At 38.9% G+C, this 22,228-nt stretch overlaps 2 protein-coding genes and 1 long non-coding RNA gene across 3 annotated transcripts in view; 2 read left to right on the top strand and 1 right to left on the bottom strand.

Annotated features, from left to right (window-relative positions):
* Positions 1-521, top strand: part of nme7 (NME/NM23 family member 7) — a 145,969-nt gene extending 145,448 nt beyond the window's left edge. The window contains exon 11 of the mRNA XM_072585193.1: positions 288-521. Coding sequence (XP_072441294.1) covers positions 288-320 — 33 coding nt within the window. The 3' untranslated portion in view covers positions 321-521. The remainder of the gene's footprint in view (positions 1-287) is intronic.
* Positions 376-19,923, bottom strand: LOC140486275 (sodium/potassium-transporting ATPase subunit beta-1-like). Its single transcript, XM_072585196.1, has 6 exons — positions 19,365-19,923; positions 17,705-17,833; positions 16,582-16,737; positions 7,911-8,095; positions 6,706-6,789; positions 376-1,495 (listed from the first exon to the last, which is right to left on the bottom strand). Exons 1-6 carry the CDS (start codon positions 19,462-19,464, stop codon positions 1,232-1,234), a joined length of 918 nt encoding a protein of 305 aa, XP_072441297.1. The 5' UTR covers positions 19,465-19,923; the 3' UTR covers positions 376-1,231.
* A 71-nt stretch (positions 19,924-19,994) lies between these two features.
* The window catches only part of LOC140486277 (uncharacterized), a 361,646-nt gene continuing 359,412 nt past the window's right edge, over positions 19,995-22,228 (top strand). The window contains exon 1 of the long non-coding RNA XR_011962544.1: positions 19,995-21,253. This is a non-coding gene — a long non-coding RNA (uncharacterized lncRNA). The remainder of the gene's footprint in view (positions 21,254-22,228) is intronic.

Genomic DNA, 22,228 nt, shown 5'->3' with positions numbered 1-22,228 from the left:
AAGACAACCTGTAATATGTAACAACATCTAAGTGGATTAGAAAATATTTACCTATAAGTATTCCAGATGCTGTCGTGTCAGGAAGAAGATTTCTAGTTTTAGCTCATATACATGCATGGAAGTTGAGTCTGCAATGACAGCCAGTTGCTGGTTCCTTTGGGTTCAGGTGTACAGCTGACATTTAGGTCTTAATGCAAACTGACTGAGCTGTAGTTCTCAATCAAGTCACAATGATAATGACTTCAAGTATACATTATGCATATTAAAACTCAAGCTATTTATTTTAGGTGCAGTACTTTTTCAAGATCTTGGACAGTTGAAACATGGCTTGAACATCAATGGATTTCTTCATTTCAAGAAATAAATTCAAGAATATAGGTTCATGAGTTTTATTTTTTTGTTGCTTTGAATCATGTGGAGTACTGTTCTCCCAACAAGTTTACAGATGTTACATTGCATTTGCATTTTACACCATGAACACCATCCTACTGCATTGGTTTAAAATAAAGATTATGATTTTACCAGTGACTTTGGTATCTTTTATACATTAAACTTTGCAGAAAAATTTTACAACTGCATAAATATAAAATCTTCCATGAAAAATGGTTAAAACATTCACAGACACCACCGTGTGATGGCTCCAGCAAACAACTTTAATCACAATAGCTTGACAGCCCGACCCAGATCTCAACATAGATTGAAGATTAAACAGAACTAAAAGGAAGTGTAATAAAACCCATCACCCTACACTTAACATTGCCAAAAGAAAATGCAATTTCTCCTCCCTCCCCCTACACAATTCAGAGTGCAGTATATTCATACACATGGGCATAACAAGTCAAATAGAGTACCATGGCAATTTTCAGAGTATTTACAACTTGGAAAGCAAAGCTTGCTTTGAAACTGCAACATGGTTTGAAGGACCAGTGAATGCACTACAGTACTGTACACTCAAACTCACACAAGGCACAAGGCAGCAATATCTAAAGGGACAGAAACAATGACTGCTACACATTAGTGGAATTATAATTTACAATAATGGACATACCCATGGCTCAAGTAGTATCATTTACAGTAGAATAAATATGTACTACTATTGCTTTTATGTTACATACCTAAGTAAATGCAGAAAGCTAGTGTAAAGCATATAGATTAAGTGTAGGTCCCATATGTATGACAGTTTGTTCAAGACTAAATTTGAAATAAAGGGGCAAGTTCTATTTTGCAATTATCAGCTTTTGACCTCAATTTTTACTTCAAAACGTCCCTGAGAGCGGTCCTTGTCACTATATTTAATATTTTCACCATACACTTTACACTCAATGCGCACTTCCACATTCTGCGAGATATTGTGGAACTGAATAGCAACTAAAGGCTGGAGGTATTTTGGCTGTAGACGCTTGCCATAGTATGGGTAGTACTGCAAAGGAAAGCCAGCATATCCTGCCATACCAAAGTATTCCACAGATCCAATTTTATCTCTGTCTTCTTCTTTCTAAAAGAAGAAAAAAAAAGTTAATCACATTTCATACTGGAGGTGGTGCCGGTGTTGGACTGGGGTGGACTAAGTTAAAAATCAATAATCAGGTTATAGTCCAACAGGTTTATTTGGAAGTACAGTATAGCTTTCAGAGCACTGTTCCTTTATCAAGTAGCAACACTCCAAAAGCTAGTACTTCCAACTAAACCTTTTGGACTATAACCTGGTGTTGAGATTTTTAACATTTCATATAACCCAACTAAAAAGTTGAACATGGTAAGATAGGATACAAGCAAGAACTTGAGTTAATTTGTGGGAATATGGTTGCATTGAAAGTCTGGAAGTAACAAAAACACAAGTTAAGCCGAGTTAAGAGTGCAGATAGTTATTCTCTTTGTCCCCTCTTCTTGTTAGGAAATTCAGAAAAAAGCCATTTATTCCCATTCATTTGCCAGTAGTGAAATGTAGTGCAGTGCTAAATCTTCAGTCACCAGATTAAGATCCTTGACAGTCATTTTTTAAAAATAAAATGGTACTACCCTAGTTAAAGTTGTAAGATAGCCATTGCCAAAATGATTTGTTGAAATCTACAGACTGCACTTCATTTCATAAGAGTTCAATATGCTGTATTGCTACCCACAAAATTTCAGTTGTTCCCAACAGACTAATTACAGCTTTCAAAAACAAAAAGCTCCTTGCTTTGGTTCAAATTAGCTTAATAGTAGCTAAATTCAACAACCATGATAGGGTTCATGAACAGATCCCTTGAGTTCACACCACTACAAAGTATCCAGATTTGGAATTTAGTTTGTGGAATTTGTCACACAAGTGACTGTTCCAAGGTACTCACTGCAGTATCACCTCGCATAATTTTAAAACCTGCAATTTTTAAAAGCAGTAGTAACAATGCCAAGCACCACAAATGCAAAGCAAAGAACAGGCCCTTGTGAAACTGTTAGAAAACTAGTTAGTAACACAATAATCCATTTATTTAAATTCAAGAACACGACATAAGAGCTCTTATTTGATCTAAAGACCAAGCAATTCAAAAGCAAAGAAACATAGCAAAATGAGAGATTAGGACAGTTAGACTACTTTTGTCCAAACTGCCTTAGAATTCTATGGCACTTATGTATGCTTTTACTAGAGATTAACAATAAGACTGTCATTACTACAAGAGAACCTCAAAAAGCAGTATTGCTGGCTTACATAAAATGACATCTAACAAAATGGAAGACTTTGTGCACCTGTACTGTGGAGGACAAAGCATATCAAAAGGAGATGTAATCCACTTAAATCAAAGAACTGGCTCAAAGGGTAGTGGTGGAGGGTTCTTTTTCAGACTGGAGGCCTGTGACCAGTGGAGTGCCACAAGGATCAGTGCTGGTTCCTCTACTTTTTGTCACTTACATAAATGATTTGGATGCAAGCATAAGAGGTACAGTTAGTAAGTTTGCAGATGACACCAAAATTGGAGGTGTAGTGAACAGCAAAGAGGGTTACCTCAGATTACAACAGGATCTTGACCAGATGGGCCAAAGGGTCAACAAGTGGCAGATGGAGTTTAATTCAGATAAATGTGAGGTGCTGCATTTTGGGAAAACAAATCTTAGCAGGACTTATACACTTAAATGGTAAGGTCCTGGGGAGTGTTGCTGAACAAAGAGACCTTGGAGTGCAGGTTCATAACTCCTTGAAAGTGGAGTCGCAGGTAGATAGGATAGTGAAGGCAGCATTTGGTATGCTTTCCTTTTATTGGTCAGAGTATGGAGTGTCAGAGTTTGGAAGTCATGTTGCAGCTGTACAGGACATTGGTTAGGCCACGGTTGGAATATTGCGTGCAATTCTGGTCTCCTTCCTATCGGAAGGATGTTGTGAAACTTGAAAGGTTCGGAAAAGATTTACAAGGATGTTGTCAGGGTTGGAGGATTTGAGCTATAGGGAGAGGCTTAACAGGCTGGGGCTGTTTTCCCTGGAATGTCAGAGGCTGAGGTTTACAAAATCATGAGGGGCATGGAAAGGATAAACAGACAGTCTTTTCCCTGGGGTTGGGGAGTCCAGACCTAGAGGGCCTAGGTTTAGGGTCAGAGGGGAAGATATAAAAGAGACCTAAGGGGGCAACCTTTTCACGCAGAGGTTGGTACGTGATGGAAGGAGCTGCCAGAGGAAGTGGTGGAAGCTGGTACAATGGCAACATTTAGAAGGCATTTGGATGGGTACATGAATAGGAAGGGTTTGGAGGGATATGGGCCAGGTGCTCATAGATGGGACTAGACTGGGTTAGGATATCTGGTCGGCATGGACGGGTTAGACCGCAGGGTCTGTTTCTGTGCTGTACATCATTATGACACTATAAAACTTACAAATGCACATTTAAGTCAATGTTCTGAACCAGACTAGCCACACTAATAGAGCAGTTCAAAATGCAGCTCAGAGGCTAGTAGTTCTGCAACAAATAACTCACCACCTGTCTCTCAAGCATCTGTCCATCTGCAAGGCAGAAGTCAGGAGTGTGTTGGAATACTCCCCACTTGCCTGGATGAATGAAGGTCCAACAAATCAATATTTAGGATAATGAAACCTACTAAATCATTTTTCACTACTTTAAACATTCACTTCCTTCAGAGAGCAACAGGGTGTTCCATTTCACAGGATGCACTGCAATAATTCAACAAAGCTCGTTCAGTTAAAACCTTCCAAAAACTTACATAGTTTAAGAGGTCATGGCCAGATGAATGGGAACACCACCAGCTGTAGTTTCCTCTCCAAATCCCACACACCACCCTAACAAACTAGATTACTGCTTCATTGTGCATAGTTCAAAATGCTGGTCAAAACCTTAGACCATCATGGGTGCCCCTAAACCAAGGGCTGCTGAGGTTCATCACTTTTGCTAGGCAATTAGGGATGGGCAATAAAAATGCTGGCTTGGTCAGTAATGCCCTAATTCCTTGAATGAATAAAACAATTAAATATCTGGTGTTTGTAAAAAGTTCTAAGTGCTTTACAGCCAATAAAGTAACTTTGAGTTTACTACGTTACAAGAGTAACTACAATGTGATTTTGGAAATATACAATATGATTTTGAACATACGAGAGATGTTAGTAAATACAGACCATGACAAAGATGATAATTCTCCTGCTGTTCTTTGAAATACTATGGGAGCTTTCAAATCAAAACAAGCAGCAACAGATGCATACCAGAACTTCAAGAGCGTCAAGGGGCAGAAGAGTCGGTGTAGTAGTCATCACTAAGAAAAGGGGCTGGGGAAGCTGAAGGAAGGGTTTGAAGGTGGATAAGTTGCCTGAACCGGATGGACTTCGCCAGGGTTTGAAAGAGATAGAGGAGATTGTGATTGGTGATCTTTCAGTTATCACAAGTCAGAGGGTCCTAGAGTACTAGAAAGTGGTTAATGTAACACACCTGTTTAAGAAGGAGGGAAGCAGAAGACAGTTAGCCTGGTCTCAGTCATTGGTAAGATTTTAGAGACCACTGAGAATTAGATTTCAGAGTTCAGAGAAGTGCATGGTTAAAATAGGGACATGTCAACTCAGCTTCATCAAGAGGAGGTCATGCCTAACAAATTCGTTAGAATTCTTGAGGTTAGACAAAGGAAAGACAGTGGATACGATCTGTTTGAATTTCCAGAAGGTTTTGGCAGAACTGTTAAAGAACCCATGGTGTTAGGGACAAGACGCTGGCATAGAGGACTGGTTGACTGGCAGGAAGTAGAGTGGGAAAAAAGGGGTCTTTTTTCAAGATAGCAGCAAGTGACTGGTACAGTCCCACAAGGGTCAGTGTTGGGACTACAACTATTCACATTATGCATTAAAGAATTGGACTAATGGTGTTGTGTTGTCTGCAAACTTAGCAACAAAGATAGGTGGAGGGACAGGTAGTGTTGAGGAACAGGGAGGCTGCAAAATTGTTGGACAGGTCAGGAGGGAGGCTAGAAGGAATAGAATAGGGGAAAAGCAAGAAGTTATGCACTTTTGAAGGAAGCAGAGATGCCTACACTACATCATGAAAACCTTTGGAAATCTGAAACAAAGACAACTTGGGAGTGCTAGTTCTGGATTCTCTTAAGGTTAACATGCAACATGAACATTAATTTTAGGAAGGCTAGAATACAAAAGGCAGTGCTGAGGTTGTATAAGGTTGTATTTGGAATATTGTGCACAATTTTGGGACCTGTACCTAAGGACGGGATACAGAGGAGCTTGAAGAGAATGATAATGGGTTCAAAGGGCTTGTTATTGAAGTGTGATTGAGGACTCTATCTGTACACTATGGAGTTTAGATGGATGAGGAGAGATCTCATCGAAACCTTCAGAATGCAGACCAGCATAGGAGTGAATGTGGAGATGTTTCCACTAGGAGAGGCTAGGATCCAATGTCAGAGTGAAGGCACAACCCTTTAGAATGGAGGAGGAATTTCTTTAGCCAGGTGGTGAATCTTGAAACTCATACCACAGAAGGCTGTGGAGGCCAAGTCATTGTGACCATTTAAGACAGACAGATATGGGGTCAAGAGTTATTGGGTAAAGGGAGTAGAATGATGTTTTTCCAACCGTAGTCAAGTGGCAGAACAGACTCGATGAGCTGAATGGTTTAACTGATCCTTTCGCTCAAGGTTTTATAATTTCAGTTTAATGTCTGTAATCTGACAGTTCTGTCTGTAATGCACTAGCATACCAGTTTGTGTTCAAGTCTGAAAGTTGGACTTGAACCATGGCCTTGTTATTTAGAAAGGTATAGCAAACTTTTTTTTAAGATAATAAATATTTTGCTTCTCTTGCTATTTCAAGGCATCTTTTTAAAAAAGGTGATCTAATTACCAAATTTAGTAGCAAAAACCTCCAAATGCAAGATAGGTTAAAGTCCCTCATCAGGAACCTGATTAAACCAATACACCATTCAATGCTAAAACTGTTGACATGTGTTTTTTTAGACCAGACACTGGTCCAAAGCAGAAACTTCAACAGTTCAAGGAGTTAAAAAAAAATTATTCTTTCATTCAAAACAGCAACTGGTGATCCAAAGCACATTATGATATCAGAATGACCTTAAATCAATAAAACTATTTCAAAAGGAATGTCAGCTAAAGTACAGAATGATGAAATGGAATGAATGATCATAACAGTTACCAAAAGATATCCACAGATGTTCACTAATAAAATGGGAAGCTATTAGCCTCATCCTGCTTCAAAACAAAAACTCTTACCTTTGCTGTGCAATGAATTGGAAGAACAAATGGATTATAATTTGCCTGCAACTCTTCAGGAAGATCACTGTTATTCTTTGGAGGCTAAAAGGAAAGAATTCAACAACCAGTGAAACTCAATTATTTAGAAAATTAAATTTTGTGTTCCTCCAAAAACAGAGCACAAATTAGTGTTTGGGTGCTATGACACCTCTGAAGCAGGTGGGATTTCAATCAAGGCCTTCTGGCTCAGAAGTAGTACCGTAAAAGTCCCAAAAAAAAACTCTATACTTCTATAAATTGAAAGGATGAACTTTGCTATAAAAAGTAATGGTGCTGCATTGATGCATGAAATTGTTACTGAATAAATTGCCCAACTACTTCAGGAGGCTGAGATAGACAAATACAAATCTCCAAAACTTTACTGACTTACTCTGTACATTGCAACATTATTCTTTAGAACTAGCTGAAAGTGCACATTAATTGCCTATCGCCAGAGAAAATGAGGATAAGTAACAATTGCTAACCTGATCATAGACATTCACCTCAAAAATATCAAAATAAAGCACCTTTAATGATAGTTAACACCACCAAACATCATCCCTGGCTAAAAAAGATAAACGATTCAATTGCAATCCTGCATGTATCTAAATTGAGATTTATTCTGAGAGACTTATTAAAAGTCTCAACTGTAGTTGCCCTCAATCCAGATCTTTTGTTCCCTCGATTTCTTTCTGTATGCAAATCACCTGCTTTTCCATAGTCTTTAAATCTCATTTGAGGAGGTTGACCATCAGTTGAATTATTCACCTAGGGCTCATTTGGCCTTCTTACATTACAAGGCAAACGTCCAGAAATTAAGCTGGGGTGCAGGGAGTCATTGAACATTTGTCATCAGATGCTCCATTCTAGCAAGGTCTGCATTGACATAGCAGCAATAAAAATAAACCTCTTCAATAACAAGGGGCTAGAATAAAAGTGGTTAGTAATATCTTTTACAACATTGAACTGCATCATAAAATTTAATTTCTTGTATCACCAAACCAGACTGACTTTACTTTTAAAAACTTGGCACCATTGACAAGTCCAACTGATTTGCTGGCTACCACAAATATGGAACTGTATCCTAACTGACCGTTGCAGTGCTTGGTTCTTGGAATGCTGAAAATCAAGCCAAATTTGTATCTTACCCAAACATTACTAAACTAACTTTGAAGTAGTCTCACCTTGGGATAGAAGTTAATAATCCTGTTGAGCTTGGTTATAATGCAGGGTCTGCCTTCTGAATAGCCATAATTAGGATCATCCAGTCCAGAACAATTCTTAAGCCATTTGCGGTAAAATGGGCACACTTTCTTCTGTCCACTTGATCCGTCTAATGAACCTCTCTCAATATAGTCTGCTGGAGATTCTAAAGTACAGGTTATTAGATTTTAATAACAGTACTTAATTTCAAAGTCAATTCAAACAACCCAAGTATTTTACTGAAGTAAACAAAACATTTCACGAGGATATGCTATAAAAAGCGTCACTAAAGTGGAGGATAAAAATACAGATATTAGCTTTATGGACTTCCAAAGGTCATTTCATAAAATACTGTCCTAAAAGGCTCATTGAGTTGAAATCATATTATTGAACTGGTTAGAAACTTGGTTGAGTGGCAGTACCCAATGAACAGTATTGGGAAGGCATCATGTACTCAAGTATTAGTGAGACAGATTATGGAACAGAAAACCAAATTCAAATTTTCTCCTGACATACAGTTGGCCATGTTAGCAATAACATTAGAAAGAAAAAAATGATTAAGTGAATTTCAATGTAACCAATGCAAGATCATCCACTTTGGCATAAAAAGCATTGAACTTACCTAGGACAAAGAAGATCGAAAGTGACTTGGTTGTCTAGATACATTGATCAAGATTTCATGGAAATGTACAATGTGAATAGAGTATTTAAAGAACCAGAATCCAATAGTAAAACTCATTTCAATTACGCAAAACACTGGTTAGACAATAGTTGGAGTACTGAGCTGTCAGACACTCCTTTTAAAAAATGAACATCCTGGTCTTGGATTGAGTGCAATACAGGTTTACTGGAATACTCTCTAGCCTTCAATGTTTAAACGACAAGATATTACAAACTAGGGTTTTATTCCTTGGAATTTAAAATATGGCATTAAATTTGTATTAAATCAAAGTAGAATAGACAGGATAAGTACAGAAGCTCATCCCACTGGTTCACATTTAGGACTAGGAAGTACAACAGCCACTCTCAGACAACAACTCACCAGGACAAGGACCCGATACCCAGCATGGCTGGATGCAAGTGAAATACCTTGCTTTTTTTAAAGAACCAAAACTGCAGATTCTATCCAGGCCATGATGACACGTATTAAAAAAGGAGGAAACTAGAGTTTTAAATCGAAAATGATGACATATTGTAAAATAGTCTATCCATAAATTTAACGTCACCACAGCTGGATGAAATGCATGCATTATTTAAGGAAGCAAAACGCAGAAATACAGTGGCACTGGCCGATAATTTTTCAGTGTGCCTTAAGATTCCGGTGATGCCAGAGGACTGAAAATTGTTTAAAAAGGCTATAAAAATGAGCCCAACAATTAAGACTAGTCAGTTCAACTTCAGTTTGGGGACAGTTCCAGTGATAATAATTTTGGTTGGAATTAAGAGCCATGCGGACAATTATGAATTCAAGGACAGCCACAGGTTTCTTAAGGGAAAATCATGTTTAACTTGGGGCTTTCTGAAAAGATAATATTGTTGTTAAGATCATTAGAAACAGGCACAATAGGAGTAGGCCATTTGAGTCTCAATCCTGCTCCACCATTCAATAAGATAGTGGCTAATCCAATATTCCTTATGTTCACTTTACAGCCCTTTCCTCAAACTCTGGATTCTCCTACTAATCAAGGATCTATCTCAGTCTTAAATACATACAAGGACTCTGCTCCTACAGCTTTGTGGCAAGCACCACCAAATAAACCCTGAAGAAATTCCTCATCTCAGTCTGGTTTATCCTGGACAACACCCTCTGATCCTAGACTCTCCCAATGAGGAGAAACAGCCTCGGTATTTACCCTGTCAAATCGTAAGAATCCTATGTACTTCAATGAGATCACCTCTCGTTCTTCTAAATTCCAATGAGTCCTAACTGGTTTAGCTTTTGCTCAGAGGATAATCCCTCCATACTAGGGACTATAGCAGTGAATCTTCTCTGAACTGCCTCCAATGATAGATCATCTTTCCTTAAATAAATGTGGTATGTGTAAACGTCCATAAGGTGCTTCACAACAAAATTAGAATTAGAGCTCAGAATTTTTAAAAAGGCCATTAGCAACATGGATACACAACTAGCCAAGGTGACACAGAAAACAGTAACAACAAATGGGTATCTTTCAGATTGGGGGACGGCAGGGGGGCGATTGTATGGTACTCCCAGGTTTCAGTACTGTATATTATCTTTTCCACATTTGTCATAGTTATAGTTACACAGCACGGAAACAGACTGCTTGGTATCTTAAACCGATCTAGATCTAGTCCCAGTCAAAACCCTCTAAACCCTTGCTATTCATGTATCAAAGCAGATGTTTTTTAAATGCTGAAATGGTACCCACCCCACCACTTACCTTGGCAGCTCGTTCCATGCATGCACTACCCAGCAAGAAAAAAGTTGTTCAAAACCTTTTCTATTTTAATATCTTTTCTAAAGCAGGAAGACCAGAATTGAATGAAGTATTCTAAAAGTGTTCTCACTAATGTCCTGTAGGAACATAGAGTGCCATGTGACATCCCAACTCCTATACTCAATGCAATGACCAATTAAGGCAAATATGCAAAATGCCTTCTTCACCACTGTCTATCCACAACTCCTTTCAAGGAACTATGCACCTGCACCCCTAGGTTTTCATTCAGCAAGATTTTTTGTTTTAAAAAGTATTTAGGTTCCAGTATGCAAGTACAATTTCAAAGTTTGCTAAAAGAAAACTTGGAAGAATCGCAAACCAAGCTGAAGTGTGCAGATGAAGCTCATTGCCGAGTAGTGCACAGTAATGCATTTTTGGTAGGAAGAATATGGAGGAACTACAAAATAAAGTGTATACTCTAAGGGGGTGCAGGAAGAGAGATTTGGGTGTGCGCGTGCATGCATAAGTCATTAAAGGTGGCAGGTCAGTTAGAAACCATTAAAAGCATACAGTATCAAGGCTTTAATAAGGATAGTGCAAGGGGATTATTCTGAATTATTATAGTGTTCCGGGTATTGCACATTGGAGAGTGCAAAGATGTTCATAAGAATGGCTACAAGGATGAGAAGCTTCAATTATGTGCATGTATTGAAGAAGTCATTTTTACTTGAGAGAAAGCAAAGATGAAGTTTGATATAAATTTTCAAAATCATGAGTACTCCAAACAAACAAACAGTTTGTTCCTACAAAAAAGAATCAAAAACAAACAAAAGGCAGAAGAAGCAAATGTGACATTATGAAAACCTTGAGTATTTAGGGTCTGGAATGCACTGCCTTGAAGTTTGGCTAGAGACATGTTCAATTCAAGAGTTCAGAGGATGTGCTTTCTATTGAACTAATCACTTATGTGCAGAAACGCAAGAAAGAATAGAAGAATAGCACAAAGTGATGAAGCTCATCCAGACAAATGTACATAACAGGCCAAATGACATCGTTCTGCATCGTAACAACTGAAACTGAATAAGCTACCTATAGTGAATAGGAGTTTAAAAATCAAGAGTGGTTCATGAAACTGGACTACATTTAGCATTCACTTTGTGGCACCCAACCCCTTTTCAATTCAGGATATCAAAAGATATAACTAACACATTATTTTAATGAAAGACATAGTGAACATTTACTATAAAGTAAACTTCACAAATCTTTAGTCCCAGTAATAAAAGTTTACAAAGACAAGCTTCTATATTGAATCAATTTTAGTTGCTAATTCTTGATGATTGGCATAGGCAAACTATCAAACAAGCTGGACTTAACACATCAATACCTGACAGTGTACTAAACCACCAAGAAGCATGTTCAAAAAAGTTCAAATTCTTCTGCTTTTTGGTTGTAATAAATTAGTGTACAAATCATTCCACAGTATTTGATGAAAAAAAGATACTCTACGAATTGAGAATCATCATTGGTTGCTAACAGTTTCCAGTACTCCACTGTTGAGTTCAAAATAAAGAACTTGCAGATTTTACATCACAAAGATTGAACATCAATTAAATGGACTGTTAAACAGGACTACTTAATAGCACAAGGTAGATTTTAATGGCACTTTCACATTCCTGAAATGCCAATCAAATTCCTAAACTACATTCCCTTGCCCCTCAGCTAATTAGATATTAATAGATTTTTCAAATGCAAAGGTACTCAGTTTGTTTTCTTACTATTTCTTCAGTTCTATGTTCCTCTTTTTATACTTAAATAGGAAATGGATAATTCATTCACACTAAATCATTTCTTAATTTATTGAGGAATATTTTGCTCAAAGTACATATACACAGGACAGAGAAGACGAAGTACTCTAATTAACAATCACAAGTGGAGATGAAAGACGTGGCAAACACTTTGCAAAACACCTACATTCTTCTGCAAAAATAATTGAGCTTCAGGTTACCTGCCACTCCAACACCATATTCCCTGGCCATCTGTTTTAGGCTTACAGCAGTGCTCCAGCAAAGCTCAATGCAAGCTGAAAAAACAGTATCTCATTTTGCATTTGGGGCACTCTACAGCCTTCAGGACTCAATAGTGAGTTCAATACTTCAGGACCTGAGCACCTTCTCCACTGTCCTTAGCCCAACTCGTACATCTTGTCATCACTTGGGCTGCTTTCACAACCAACCCATTGTCAGCTACTAAAGATCCCCTTTAGCAACTGGACCCAAACATTCACTGCTTTCTCTCCAGATGCTGTCAGACTTGGAGTTTCTCCAGCAATTTGTTTTTCTTTGATTTCCAGCATCTGCAAGTTTTTTATTGTTTACTTGAAGCTTTTATTTGAATGCTTCAACAATCACAGAGACACACTACAGCCATTGTCTTCAAAAGAGGTCCATAAATACCAGGTACATAAACAACTCAATGTTTTAGTAGAAAGGAGCACAGCCAAACTGCAAAGTGGCCCAAGAGCCACAGACCTCAACAACTGTTGAGGAAAATTGCATAACAGAGCACTTGCTTTGTTTACTACGAAGTTGAAAGTTGGTTTAAATTAGGCCAGGAGACTAATGATTGTATTCATGATGTTTTCTGGCCACCTAATTGCTGCTCCGTAAATTACTGATACAGTTAGGATTTTAGCCTCCAACATTGCCAGGATAGGCTAATTTCCAAAAGTATACAGACTTCAACAAACATTAAAAAATACTATGCAGATGTTGTTTAAAGGAACAGACCATAGCACATCTGAAACAGATTTCAAAACCATTAGTTTTTGTTTGTGCACAAGTCACAATTTCAAAATATGCAGCTGATAAAACTTAAACACTGAGCATATGAAAATTATGATATATTTCATTAGAACATGGGCTAGGGGAATAGGCATATATGGGATACATAATGTAATACATTTTGGTAGAAACCTTGATAAACCAGTATGAGGTCAGCTGCAGTATTGTACCCAATTCAGAGTACTAAACTTTAGGAGTGATGTGATTTTTGTTTGAAAGGAATACTCAAGACCTTTTCAAGAATGTAAGCAAGGATTGAGCGATTTAAATTACATGGATAACTTCACAAAGCTGCAGTTATTTTTCTAAGAGGTCAGAGGCTAGGAATTGTGCAACAACTATCTTCTAATTCCCAAAGCTTGTCCATGATCCACACTTCCAAGTCAGGACTGTGGCTGAATACTCCACACTTGCCTGAATGAGTGCAGATCCAACAGCACTTAAGAAGCTTGACAACATCTAGCACAAAATAGTCCACTTGACTGGCCACAGATTCACTCCCTTCCCCACAAACTCAGTACAGGTTGCTATTGTCTGGAAGATGCACTGCAGAAATTCACTAAGGATCCTTAAACAAATCCATAACCACTTCCACCCAGTGTGATAAGGGCAGCAGATAAAGGAAACACCACCTGCAAGCTCCCCTCCAAGCCACTCACCATCCAGACCTGGAAATTTATCACCATTCCTTCAGTGTCATCAGGTCAAAGTCCTGGAATTCCTTACCCAATTACATTGTGAACCTAAATATGCCAAATAGACTGCAAATGTCCAAGGCAGCTGCTCACCACCATCTTCAAGATCAACTAGGATGGACAATAAATGTTGGCCCAGCCAACACTACTGAGCCAATACCACCCATATCCCAAAAAGAAATTTATAAAAGAGTTCAACAGACCAAAAAGAGACAACTGGACAGTTCTTCATAAAGTACCTAGACAGAAGGGAGAAATTGTTCTCATGATCAAAGGCTTAAGAGCAAGAGGATATGAATTTATGGTGACTGCTTAAGATGTGAAAGAACTCCTCCCTTCACCAACCTACCCCAAAGTGAGTAAAAACAGTTATTTCAAAGGTTTGGCCATTTAGGCTGTGGTAAGACACCAGTACGCTGCCAGAGATTAATCTATGGCTTTTGCAATGCAAAAGCACATTATTTGGTTGACAAAGGCTGAACAAAACTCAACAGTGACACCATGTGGGTGATTGTCAAACTACATGCTTAAGTTCATCTGGTGTGTAAATGAAGGAATAGATTAGTTAGAGATTTGTACTTCAAATTGAGGGATTTAAAAACCAACCTGTTTGGACACTAGCTGAAGTTTGAACTTGGATATTCTGCCCAAAAAGGTTTATTTGAATTGCAGACATGAAATGCCACGAGAATCCCTTCAGGTGTAAATTGAGTGCCACCTCCTCCTTCCACCAAGTAATTAACTGTTCTACTGAATTTAGTTAACAATTTTTGAATTAGTGATCATTTCAACAGTTTGAATGTATTCTGGTACATTGCATTGAGGGAGTACTACATTGTTGGCATCACTGTTCTTGCATATATGAAAGGTTAAAGCCCAACTATGATTCAGCTAAACATTCATGCACCCATTACAAAATCTAAAGGGGACATCCTTTGGCTCCATCTTAATCAAACTCTTAACACTACAACTAACTAGATATACCAGTCACTACCATTCATAAAATTTCATGTCTGCATTTCAAATAAAAATAATTTTAATTGCTTGGCTATAGAGTTCTGTTGCTATTGGGACTTAATATTTCAATTTGTTGTGGAAAATATAACATTGCTCCTCAAAAAAGGTATGAAAGGTGCAGTTTATGATGAGGTGTAGGCTGAACAACAATCTGCGTGTGTCTGCAGACTTACAAAATGTTAACAGGACCATACAGAGTAATGCAGGGAGTTCATGATGGGTGCATCCAGAACCACTGAGGATTTGGGGTCACAGTCGGAGGATTTGGGATAGACCAATTAGTATTGAGATGGGACATTTCTTCACCCAAAGAAAGGTGAGCCTGTGTAATTCATTACCAAGAAACTTGTTGATGCCAAAACATTGAATGTATTCAAGAGGCAGCTAGACATAGCACTTGGGGCAAATAGGATCAAAAAGGTACTGGTGATAAAGCAGAATTGGCTGTTGAGTTGGATAACCAGTCATGATCATGATAAATGGCGGAGCAGGCCAGAAGGGCCAAATGGTTTCCACCTGCTTTATGTTTACAAGAGGATTTCCTCTTTTCCCTTCCATTATACATTATATTGTATCCACTCATTTAATTATGCAAACTTTGCATCCTCCCAGAACTTTCATTCCTACCCAACTTTATTCCTTCAATGTTTGCCACAGTACATGCAATCCCTTAATCTAAGATATTAATATAAATCACGAATAGTTGCTACCCCAGTGATTCCTGTGATATTCCACTCATCTCCACCCTAAAATGACCTATTCATCCCAACTGTTGCCTGTTAATTAGCCAGTCCTCTATCCATGTTAGCTTATCATTGCATTTTCTTATACATTAGTTTATCGCCTTATTAAAACACCTTTTGAAAAGTATGTTATATCTACTAAGCACTGCTTTTTATCTTACACTAAAATAGAGATAATTCACAAGAAATAGCAAAAGGGAAACGCTCATTTATACTGAGAAAGGATAGACTGATTAGTTGGCACATGGTTGGTGGGAGACATTGCCACTGGGAATGCAACAGCTAAATGTCAATTGAGTTAACTGCCAAGTTTTGTTTAAATTTTAAACCAGGCAAGTTGACCGAGATTGGTCAAGACAATATCCTGAAAAAGAAAAGGAACCCGTGAAAATCACTTATTTAATTCAGTCAAAACAATCTGAGCATACCCATGTTCCTTCTGTCTACAAAGGACAGGGCCTCACGTTTTAACATATACAGGTTCCGATGCACCATAACTGATTCTGACAATCCTAAATTGGTTTTCACCATAATCATGCACTCATTTAGCAAGTCACATTTATTTGACCAATTTTCAGATTTGCAAGTGGAAAGTTTTGAGATAGCTTGATTTCTGTCCGTCTCCTGTTAAAATTACAGTTGTTACAATTGAGAATCTACAATCTGATGGGACTTTCCAGCATGTAGGGAACTTCAGAAGACTACATAACACATCCACAATTTCTGTAGCCAGTAGCCAATCTTTTTAGCAGTCTTATTAGCCTTAAGTTCCATTAGCATTCTTTTAACTTCTTTCTGTAGTGTACACTTCAAGTTCCTCCCTTCATTTTGTCTCAATTTTTAACAATTCTTAGGATGCACTGTGTCTCTTCTGCGAAGACACATATACTATATACTTATCCAAAGCTTGTGCTGTGAGCACAAGTCATGCTTACCAGAGCAATTTACCTAAACTTACCATCACAGTGCTTAAAAATAGAGTTGTCTTGCTGACTGGATTCATTGTAAAGTTCCACGAAACTCCTTAAACTGGTCACAAAGCCTTCATAAGACTCTGGGTTTGACATACTAAAGGAGATTTCGGTTTTTGCTGAATATGGTGTATGAGATAGTCCTAAGAAAATGAAATGTAAAAGTTTGAAAATATAATAAGTTATACATGTATGTTTGGTGATTAATTAGTAACATGCAAGATTACTGTATTTAGTAAATCATTATCTTTGTATCTTAATGAAATTGTAATGCAAACACTGAACTGATGAAATGATTTAACATGCCCCCTCAAACAAAAAGCATCCACCAATATTAGGAACATCCGAGCCCACAATCAGCGGATTTCCAGACCAAACGGTAATAACTGTTGCAAACAAAAGTAAACCATTTGCAATGAACTACTCAACCAGTTTGCTCCAATTCACCATGCAGTAACCCATCCATGGAAACAAATACATGGAGAGGTATTACATGATATTAAGTGACTCCCTACCCAAAATTTGTACAAAAATAATTGTTATTTGCATGCTAGAGTACAACTCTGCTTATGTACATCAAGAAAAAAGATACTTTACAAAAGCAGGTTAATGCACTAAAGCTTAACTAGCATAAGCATAATCTATCCTGCATCACATTTACTATTAAATCTAAAAAGTACAAACAGTTTACAAGTAAAACTGTACGTGGTATTTGATAATAACCAGAATATACATTTAACATGATTAAGCGAAACTACTTTGTATCAACGTCTGAATCGGAATTAATTCCTTCTAAAATAAAGATTCATTATTCAATTTACCCTTACGTATTTTTTTTAAACGTAAAATAAATATCAAAATTAAACTTCGTGGAAGAGTACGTGGGAGGTTACCGTGTATGCATACTGAAACGACCTTCAGTTGCCTGCAGCTCAGTGGCACTATGACACGCAGGCTTTTCCATTGCGCCTCATTCGGGCGAGTGGATAACAACAAATCGGGAAGCACTGAGTACGAAGTAATTTATGCTATAAAAGTCAAATTACACTTCCCCGAACAGTTACCAAACACAGCCCTGTCCGTAATGCTCAAAATTGCAAAACGTTATACCTGGAGGTGCAATTCTGTCCTGATATTTCGGTTCGAAATCACTAATAGTGAGCAGCAACACTTGAATTGTTCCGATGAAGATCCCAGCAAGGCACCCATAAAAGATCAAGTAGAACAAGAATATCTTGACTACAGGAAAAAAACAACACACAATTAGACATTACTGGTTTTATTCAAGTTGAATACCAGTAACCGTTCGGATTTTGTATTTCAAATATCTTAATCATGATATTGTTTGCCCCATATTATTAATATAATAATAATAACAGTAATAATAACAACATAATAATGTGATGCAATTTCAAAGCTTTGGGCAAAAAAGGCTGTTCTTGGGAAGGGATATGACTCAGAATGGGAGGGGTGCTTTTCCAGCAACGGGCCATGCTGATAAAATGTCCTCCAGAGTTTCAAACAGCGAGGCTCAGTTGACACTTTAGGCAAGGTCCTTCGGAAAATTTCCACCCGATGACGAAGAGGGAGTGTTCAGTCAGGGGAGGAGGAGGAGACTTTGGGCCAATAATTCATTGGTAATGAACTTACATACTCGTGATAAGATTGTGTAATGTTTATTGGTGCGGAGAAGGTTGAAAATCGATGTAAAAGCCCGACGAAATCAAACGGATTTTGTGAAACAGACGACCGCTCAAATTGGTGACTCCGCAACCATAAGCAGGAATTTTTTGTTTGCCAGTAACAAAAGCTCCTGAGATCCTGCCTGGTGGCTAAGTTTAAAAGCTAAAACTAACCAAATTGATCACGATCATGAACCTAAATGATCAGTATTTCGGAGGGACGACACCACACAGGTGAAGTTGAAATGTACACAGGGCTGTCTGGGTACATAAGATAACCACCGGTTGCTAAGAGACGCAAGAACTCGGACCATTTTCCTCGCCATTTATTTCCCTTTTCAACTCCCAACCTCCACTTCGGCCTTATTTATTCGCTCATCGCAAGGGAATTCCCCTGGATCCGATCATTTAGCAGTATTTGTTTTAAGTTTTCAGACGTAGCCAAGCGATATCAACGGGGTACACACAGTGTCGATCAAGCTCGGCGGCGTGCTGCAAAGCGCACCACCTTGAATAACCTTGGACTGCGGAAATTGTGCCTTCAAACTTCTGGTTTCCCCACACCCATGCTCTCCTTCGACACCAACACATGTCAACCCCAAAAACTGAAGCAAAGATCTCCAAACATTATAATGTAAAATATTCAGAAAACTTCTGTACCGCTCTCACAGTAGAAAACGAATGCCCCAGTCACGCACGAAGGCAACGTCCTTCACTGACATTTTTTTTTAAAAACACACACACACACCGAATCACGCACATCACATGAAGGCGGAAGCTGGTGCCATTTACCCGCTCGCTTTCTGGCACTCAGGCGCGCACCATTTTATAACCAATCTTTTGTCTCAAGATATTTCCTTTGAAAAATAAAATCGATCCGAGTCGTCCTCGCGTTTAAAAAAAAACAAACAAACGGCGAATAAAATTTCCAGATTATCCTCTCAGAACAATTCCGCAGTGTTCAATGGCGAATCGAGATGAAAAGTGGAAGGGAGTTGGGGGGGGGGAGAAGAGAGAAAGAGAGCTGATCACTTTTCTCTTACAAATAAAGAGGGAAGGGGGGGGGGTGAAAGACAACGATCACTTACACCAACTGCTACCGGTCCGGCCTAGAAATTGTTTTTTCTCGGAATCCCAGAGGAATTTCTTCCAGTCTCCATCGGCCTCCTTGGTCTTTGCCCGTGCCATGTTGTCTCGAGGAGCGGAGGGTGGTCGAAGAGTTGCTGAAACTTGGCCTCCCTTAAAGCAGGTCCTCACTCGCGGAAGCGGCGCGCGCCCTCCCGGCCGTTACTCTTCAAAAACCAAAGGACGGTTGGAAGCTGCTCACCCTCGAGGCGTCCCTCCCACAGGAGGAGGAATGGAAAGCGTGGAGGTGGTGTGCGATGGAGAGCGAGAGAGCAAGAGGCGGGGGGTGGGGGGAAGAAGGAGACTGTTGAGAGGTAGAGTGAAGCCTAAAACCTCGGTAAGATTTTTGATTGAATTTTTTTTTCCGTTTGCGGTTTTTCCCTTAAAATATATTTTTTTTATATCCCGGGCTTCTTTTAATCTCGGGTGAACAATAGCCGAGGAGGAAGGGAGAGGAGTGGGGGGAGGGGGGTGGGAAAAGAAAAAGGGTGAAGGGAAGCGGTAGTAAGGAGCTCCAGATATAAGGAGTTCCACCGAAGGTAAAGGACTCACTGACTGTGGATTTTATCGGTAGCCGCTCCGCCTTGCCCAGTTAATAAGTTATTGCAAGGCACTAGCCAATAGACCACGGGCCTCTGTTGTGACATCATACTGACACCGCCCACCCGTCGGTGTTGGGGGTGGGGAAGCCGAGAGCGCGGCTTCGGACTGCAGTACCGAGTGACACTTGAGCAAAATGCTGACTTACTGCATTCTTCACACACCAAACGTTGTGGAGAATATTTGATTTGGTGGTGGGGTGAAGAGGCATGTTCCGCATCTAGACCTGTCAGACCGTACCGCGTCGATAGGAACACAGCACCAGAACCATTCCTGTCAATTACAGTGTTTTATGGGCCAAAGAAACTGTAAATCAGTGATCCTGTCAACGCAATTCCATGCTGCTCTTCAGTGGACGAATGGAAAACAAAGACGTGATTTAAATGTCTCTTCAACACCGTCACTGACAATAGTCGGAGGGGCTTCACATAATTGTGTTACACTACACTGTGCCTCGAAAGGTTTTAAAATTTTGTTTCGGTGTCCCCTGCCCGCTTCACCTTTATACCCCTAACGAGGATAATGTAATTTCACGGCCACTTTGCTTTGATGAGCTGCTTTATAATATTCTATTTCAGCCTGAGGACAATTAATAAAGTGAATACATATCTTGCAGATCCGTGCACTGACAAACTGAAATTAAATGCTGACTTTAGTTTCCGATAATTTTAATTATCAGCGATTTCAGTGTAACTTAAAATAACCTGAAAGGGGAATATGAACCTCTCAAAACTAAAATATGAGACTTCATCGACCTCTAATTCTGTTGGACCAGCAAGCGGAACTCAGTTGAACATCAAGGATATGTTATAAAATCTCCTGTTGAGAAAGCAGGGTTTTTTAAAAAATCGTTTTGGTCTGCGGATCTCCTGCCCTTTAGTGTTTGTCCTTCAAGAACTTGCAGCCTGGAGCACGTGATTGGTGCTGCTTCCGGAAATGAGAGGGAACAAAACCCTGCCAAAAAAATAGATTCATGTTCACGTTCGACACCCGGTTCCATTGAAAGGCTGTGTAAAAAAAAACATTTATTGGACTGATAGGTCCGATTCAGTGCAGATCATTTTAATCAATCCGTTCATGAAATGTTATGACATTTTTTGGGGCAGGTGGGAACTGAACCTAGACCTTCTGGCCCAAAGATACGGATTCCGACAAGTATGTCCTTAAAGTAATATTGAAGACATCAGATTTTGCCTTCCGCGTTGCCCTTCAAGTTGTAGCTACCATAAAATATCCAATGGCGAGAAGAACGGTAAGTTACGCAGAAAGAATAGTACAGTAAAATCGTTTGAAATAGACTTCCAACTGGGGCTGCATCAGAAGAAATTGTACAGTTCTCACAGATATGCTAAACCCAAAGTTATACAGAGTTCTGTTTCCATTAAAACTGAAACAATTTGAGTTGAGCTACAAGTAATTACCAGAAGGCCTCCATATCGCAAATCAAATATAAATTTATCTCAGGGGCGAGATGCAGTGGCATTATTCTGATCTCTGGACAAAAAGATCTGGGTTCAAGTCCCATCTGCTCATGTGCTTTGTGCAAACATGTCTGAATGTATTGATTAAAAGTGAAATGTCTATAAATGCGTTCCAGGTGCTCTTGTGAGACAATATTAGTGCCTCTACCTCTGAGCTACGAAGCCCCACCTGCTACAGAGGTGTCTAATAACAGGTTGATTAGAAAATACCTACAAATGGTCAGGAGATTTTAAATCATGTAGCATCGTGATCCTATAACGTTTGTATATATTTACAAAAAGTAACAACATATGGACACATACCTCAGATGGCACAGTTATATTGCCTGAGTTTCAAAATTCCAATGGTGATGATAAAAGGAATAAAAGAACAATTACAGTGAAAACAAAAGCTTAGTTCTAATTGAATTACAAAGTTTAAGATATGGTCCATTTCGTATAGACTGTATGATTGAAAATTTCAGCATGAATTCCACTTAGTTATGTCAACACAGGTTCAGTCCTTCACCCGTTTCATATTTATTATTAACACACTGCTAATAAGATTATTAGCACACTGTTGGTACAGCATGTATTGATGGGAGTGGGTGATAAAGTGGTAAAACCAGGGCATAGCTTTCATCATTTACAAGCAACTGGAGATGGCAGTGTCTGATGTCATTGTGATTGCATTCTTGCTTTATGTCTATCCAGCTAAGTCTGATACCTGTCGTGACACGTGAAAGTAAGTCCTGTAGATTGACCTA

Source organism: Chiloscyllium punctatum, chromosome 15 (assembly GCF_047496795.1).
Source record: "Chiloscyllium punctatum isolate Juve2018m chromosome 15, sChiPun1.3, whole genome shotgun sequence".
Classification (NCBI taxonomy): Eukaryota; Metazoa; Chordata; class Chondrichthyes; order Orectolobiformes; family Hemiscylliidae; genus Chiloscyllium; species Chiloscyllium punctatum.
Note: the sequence above shows the minus strand (reverse complement) of the source record. Positions and strands in the feature narration are given on the sequence as shown.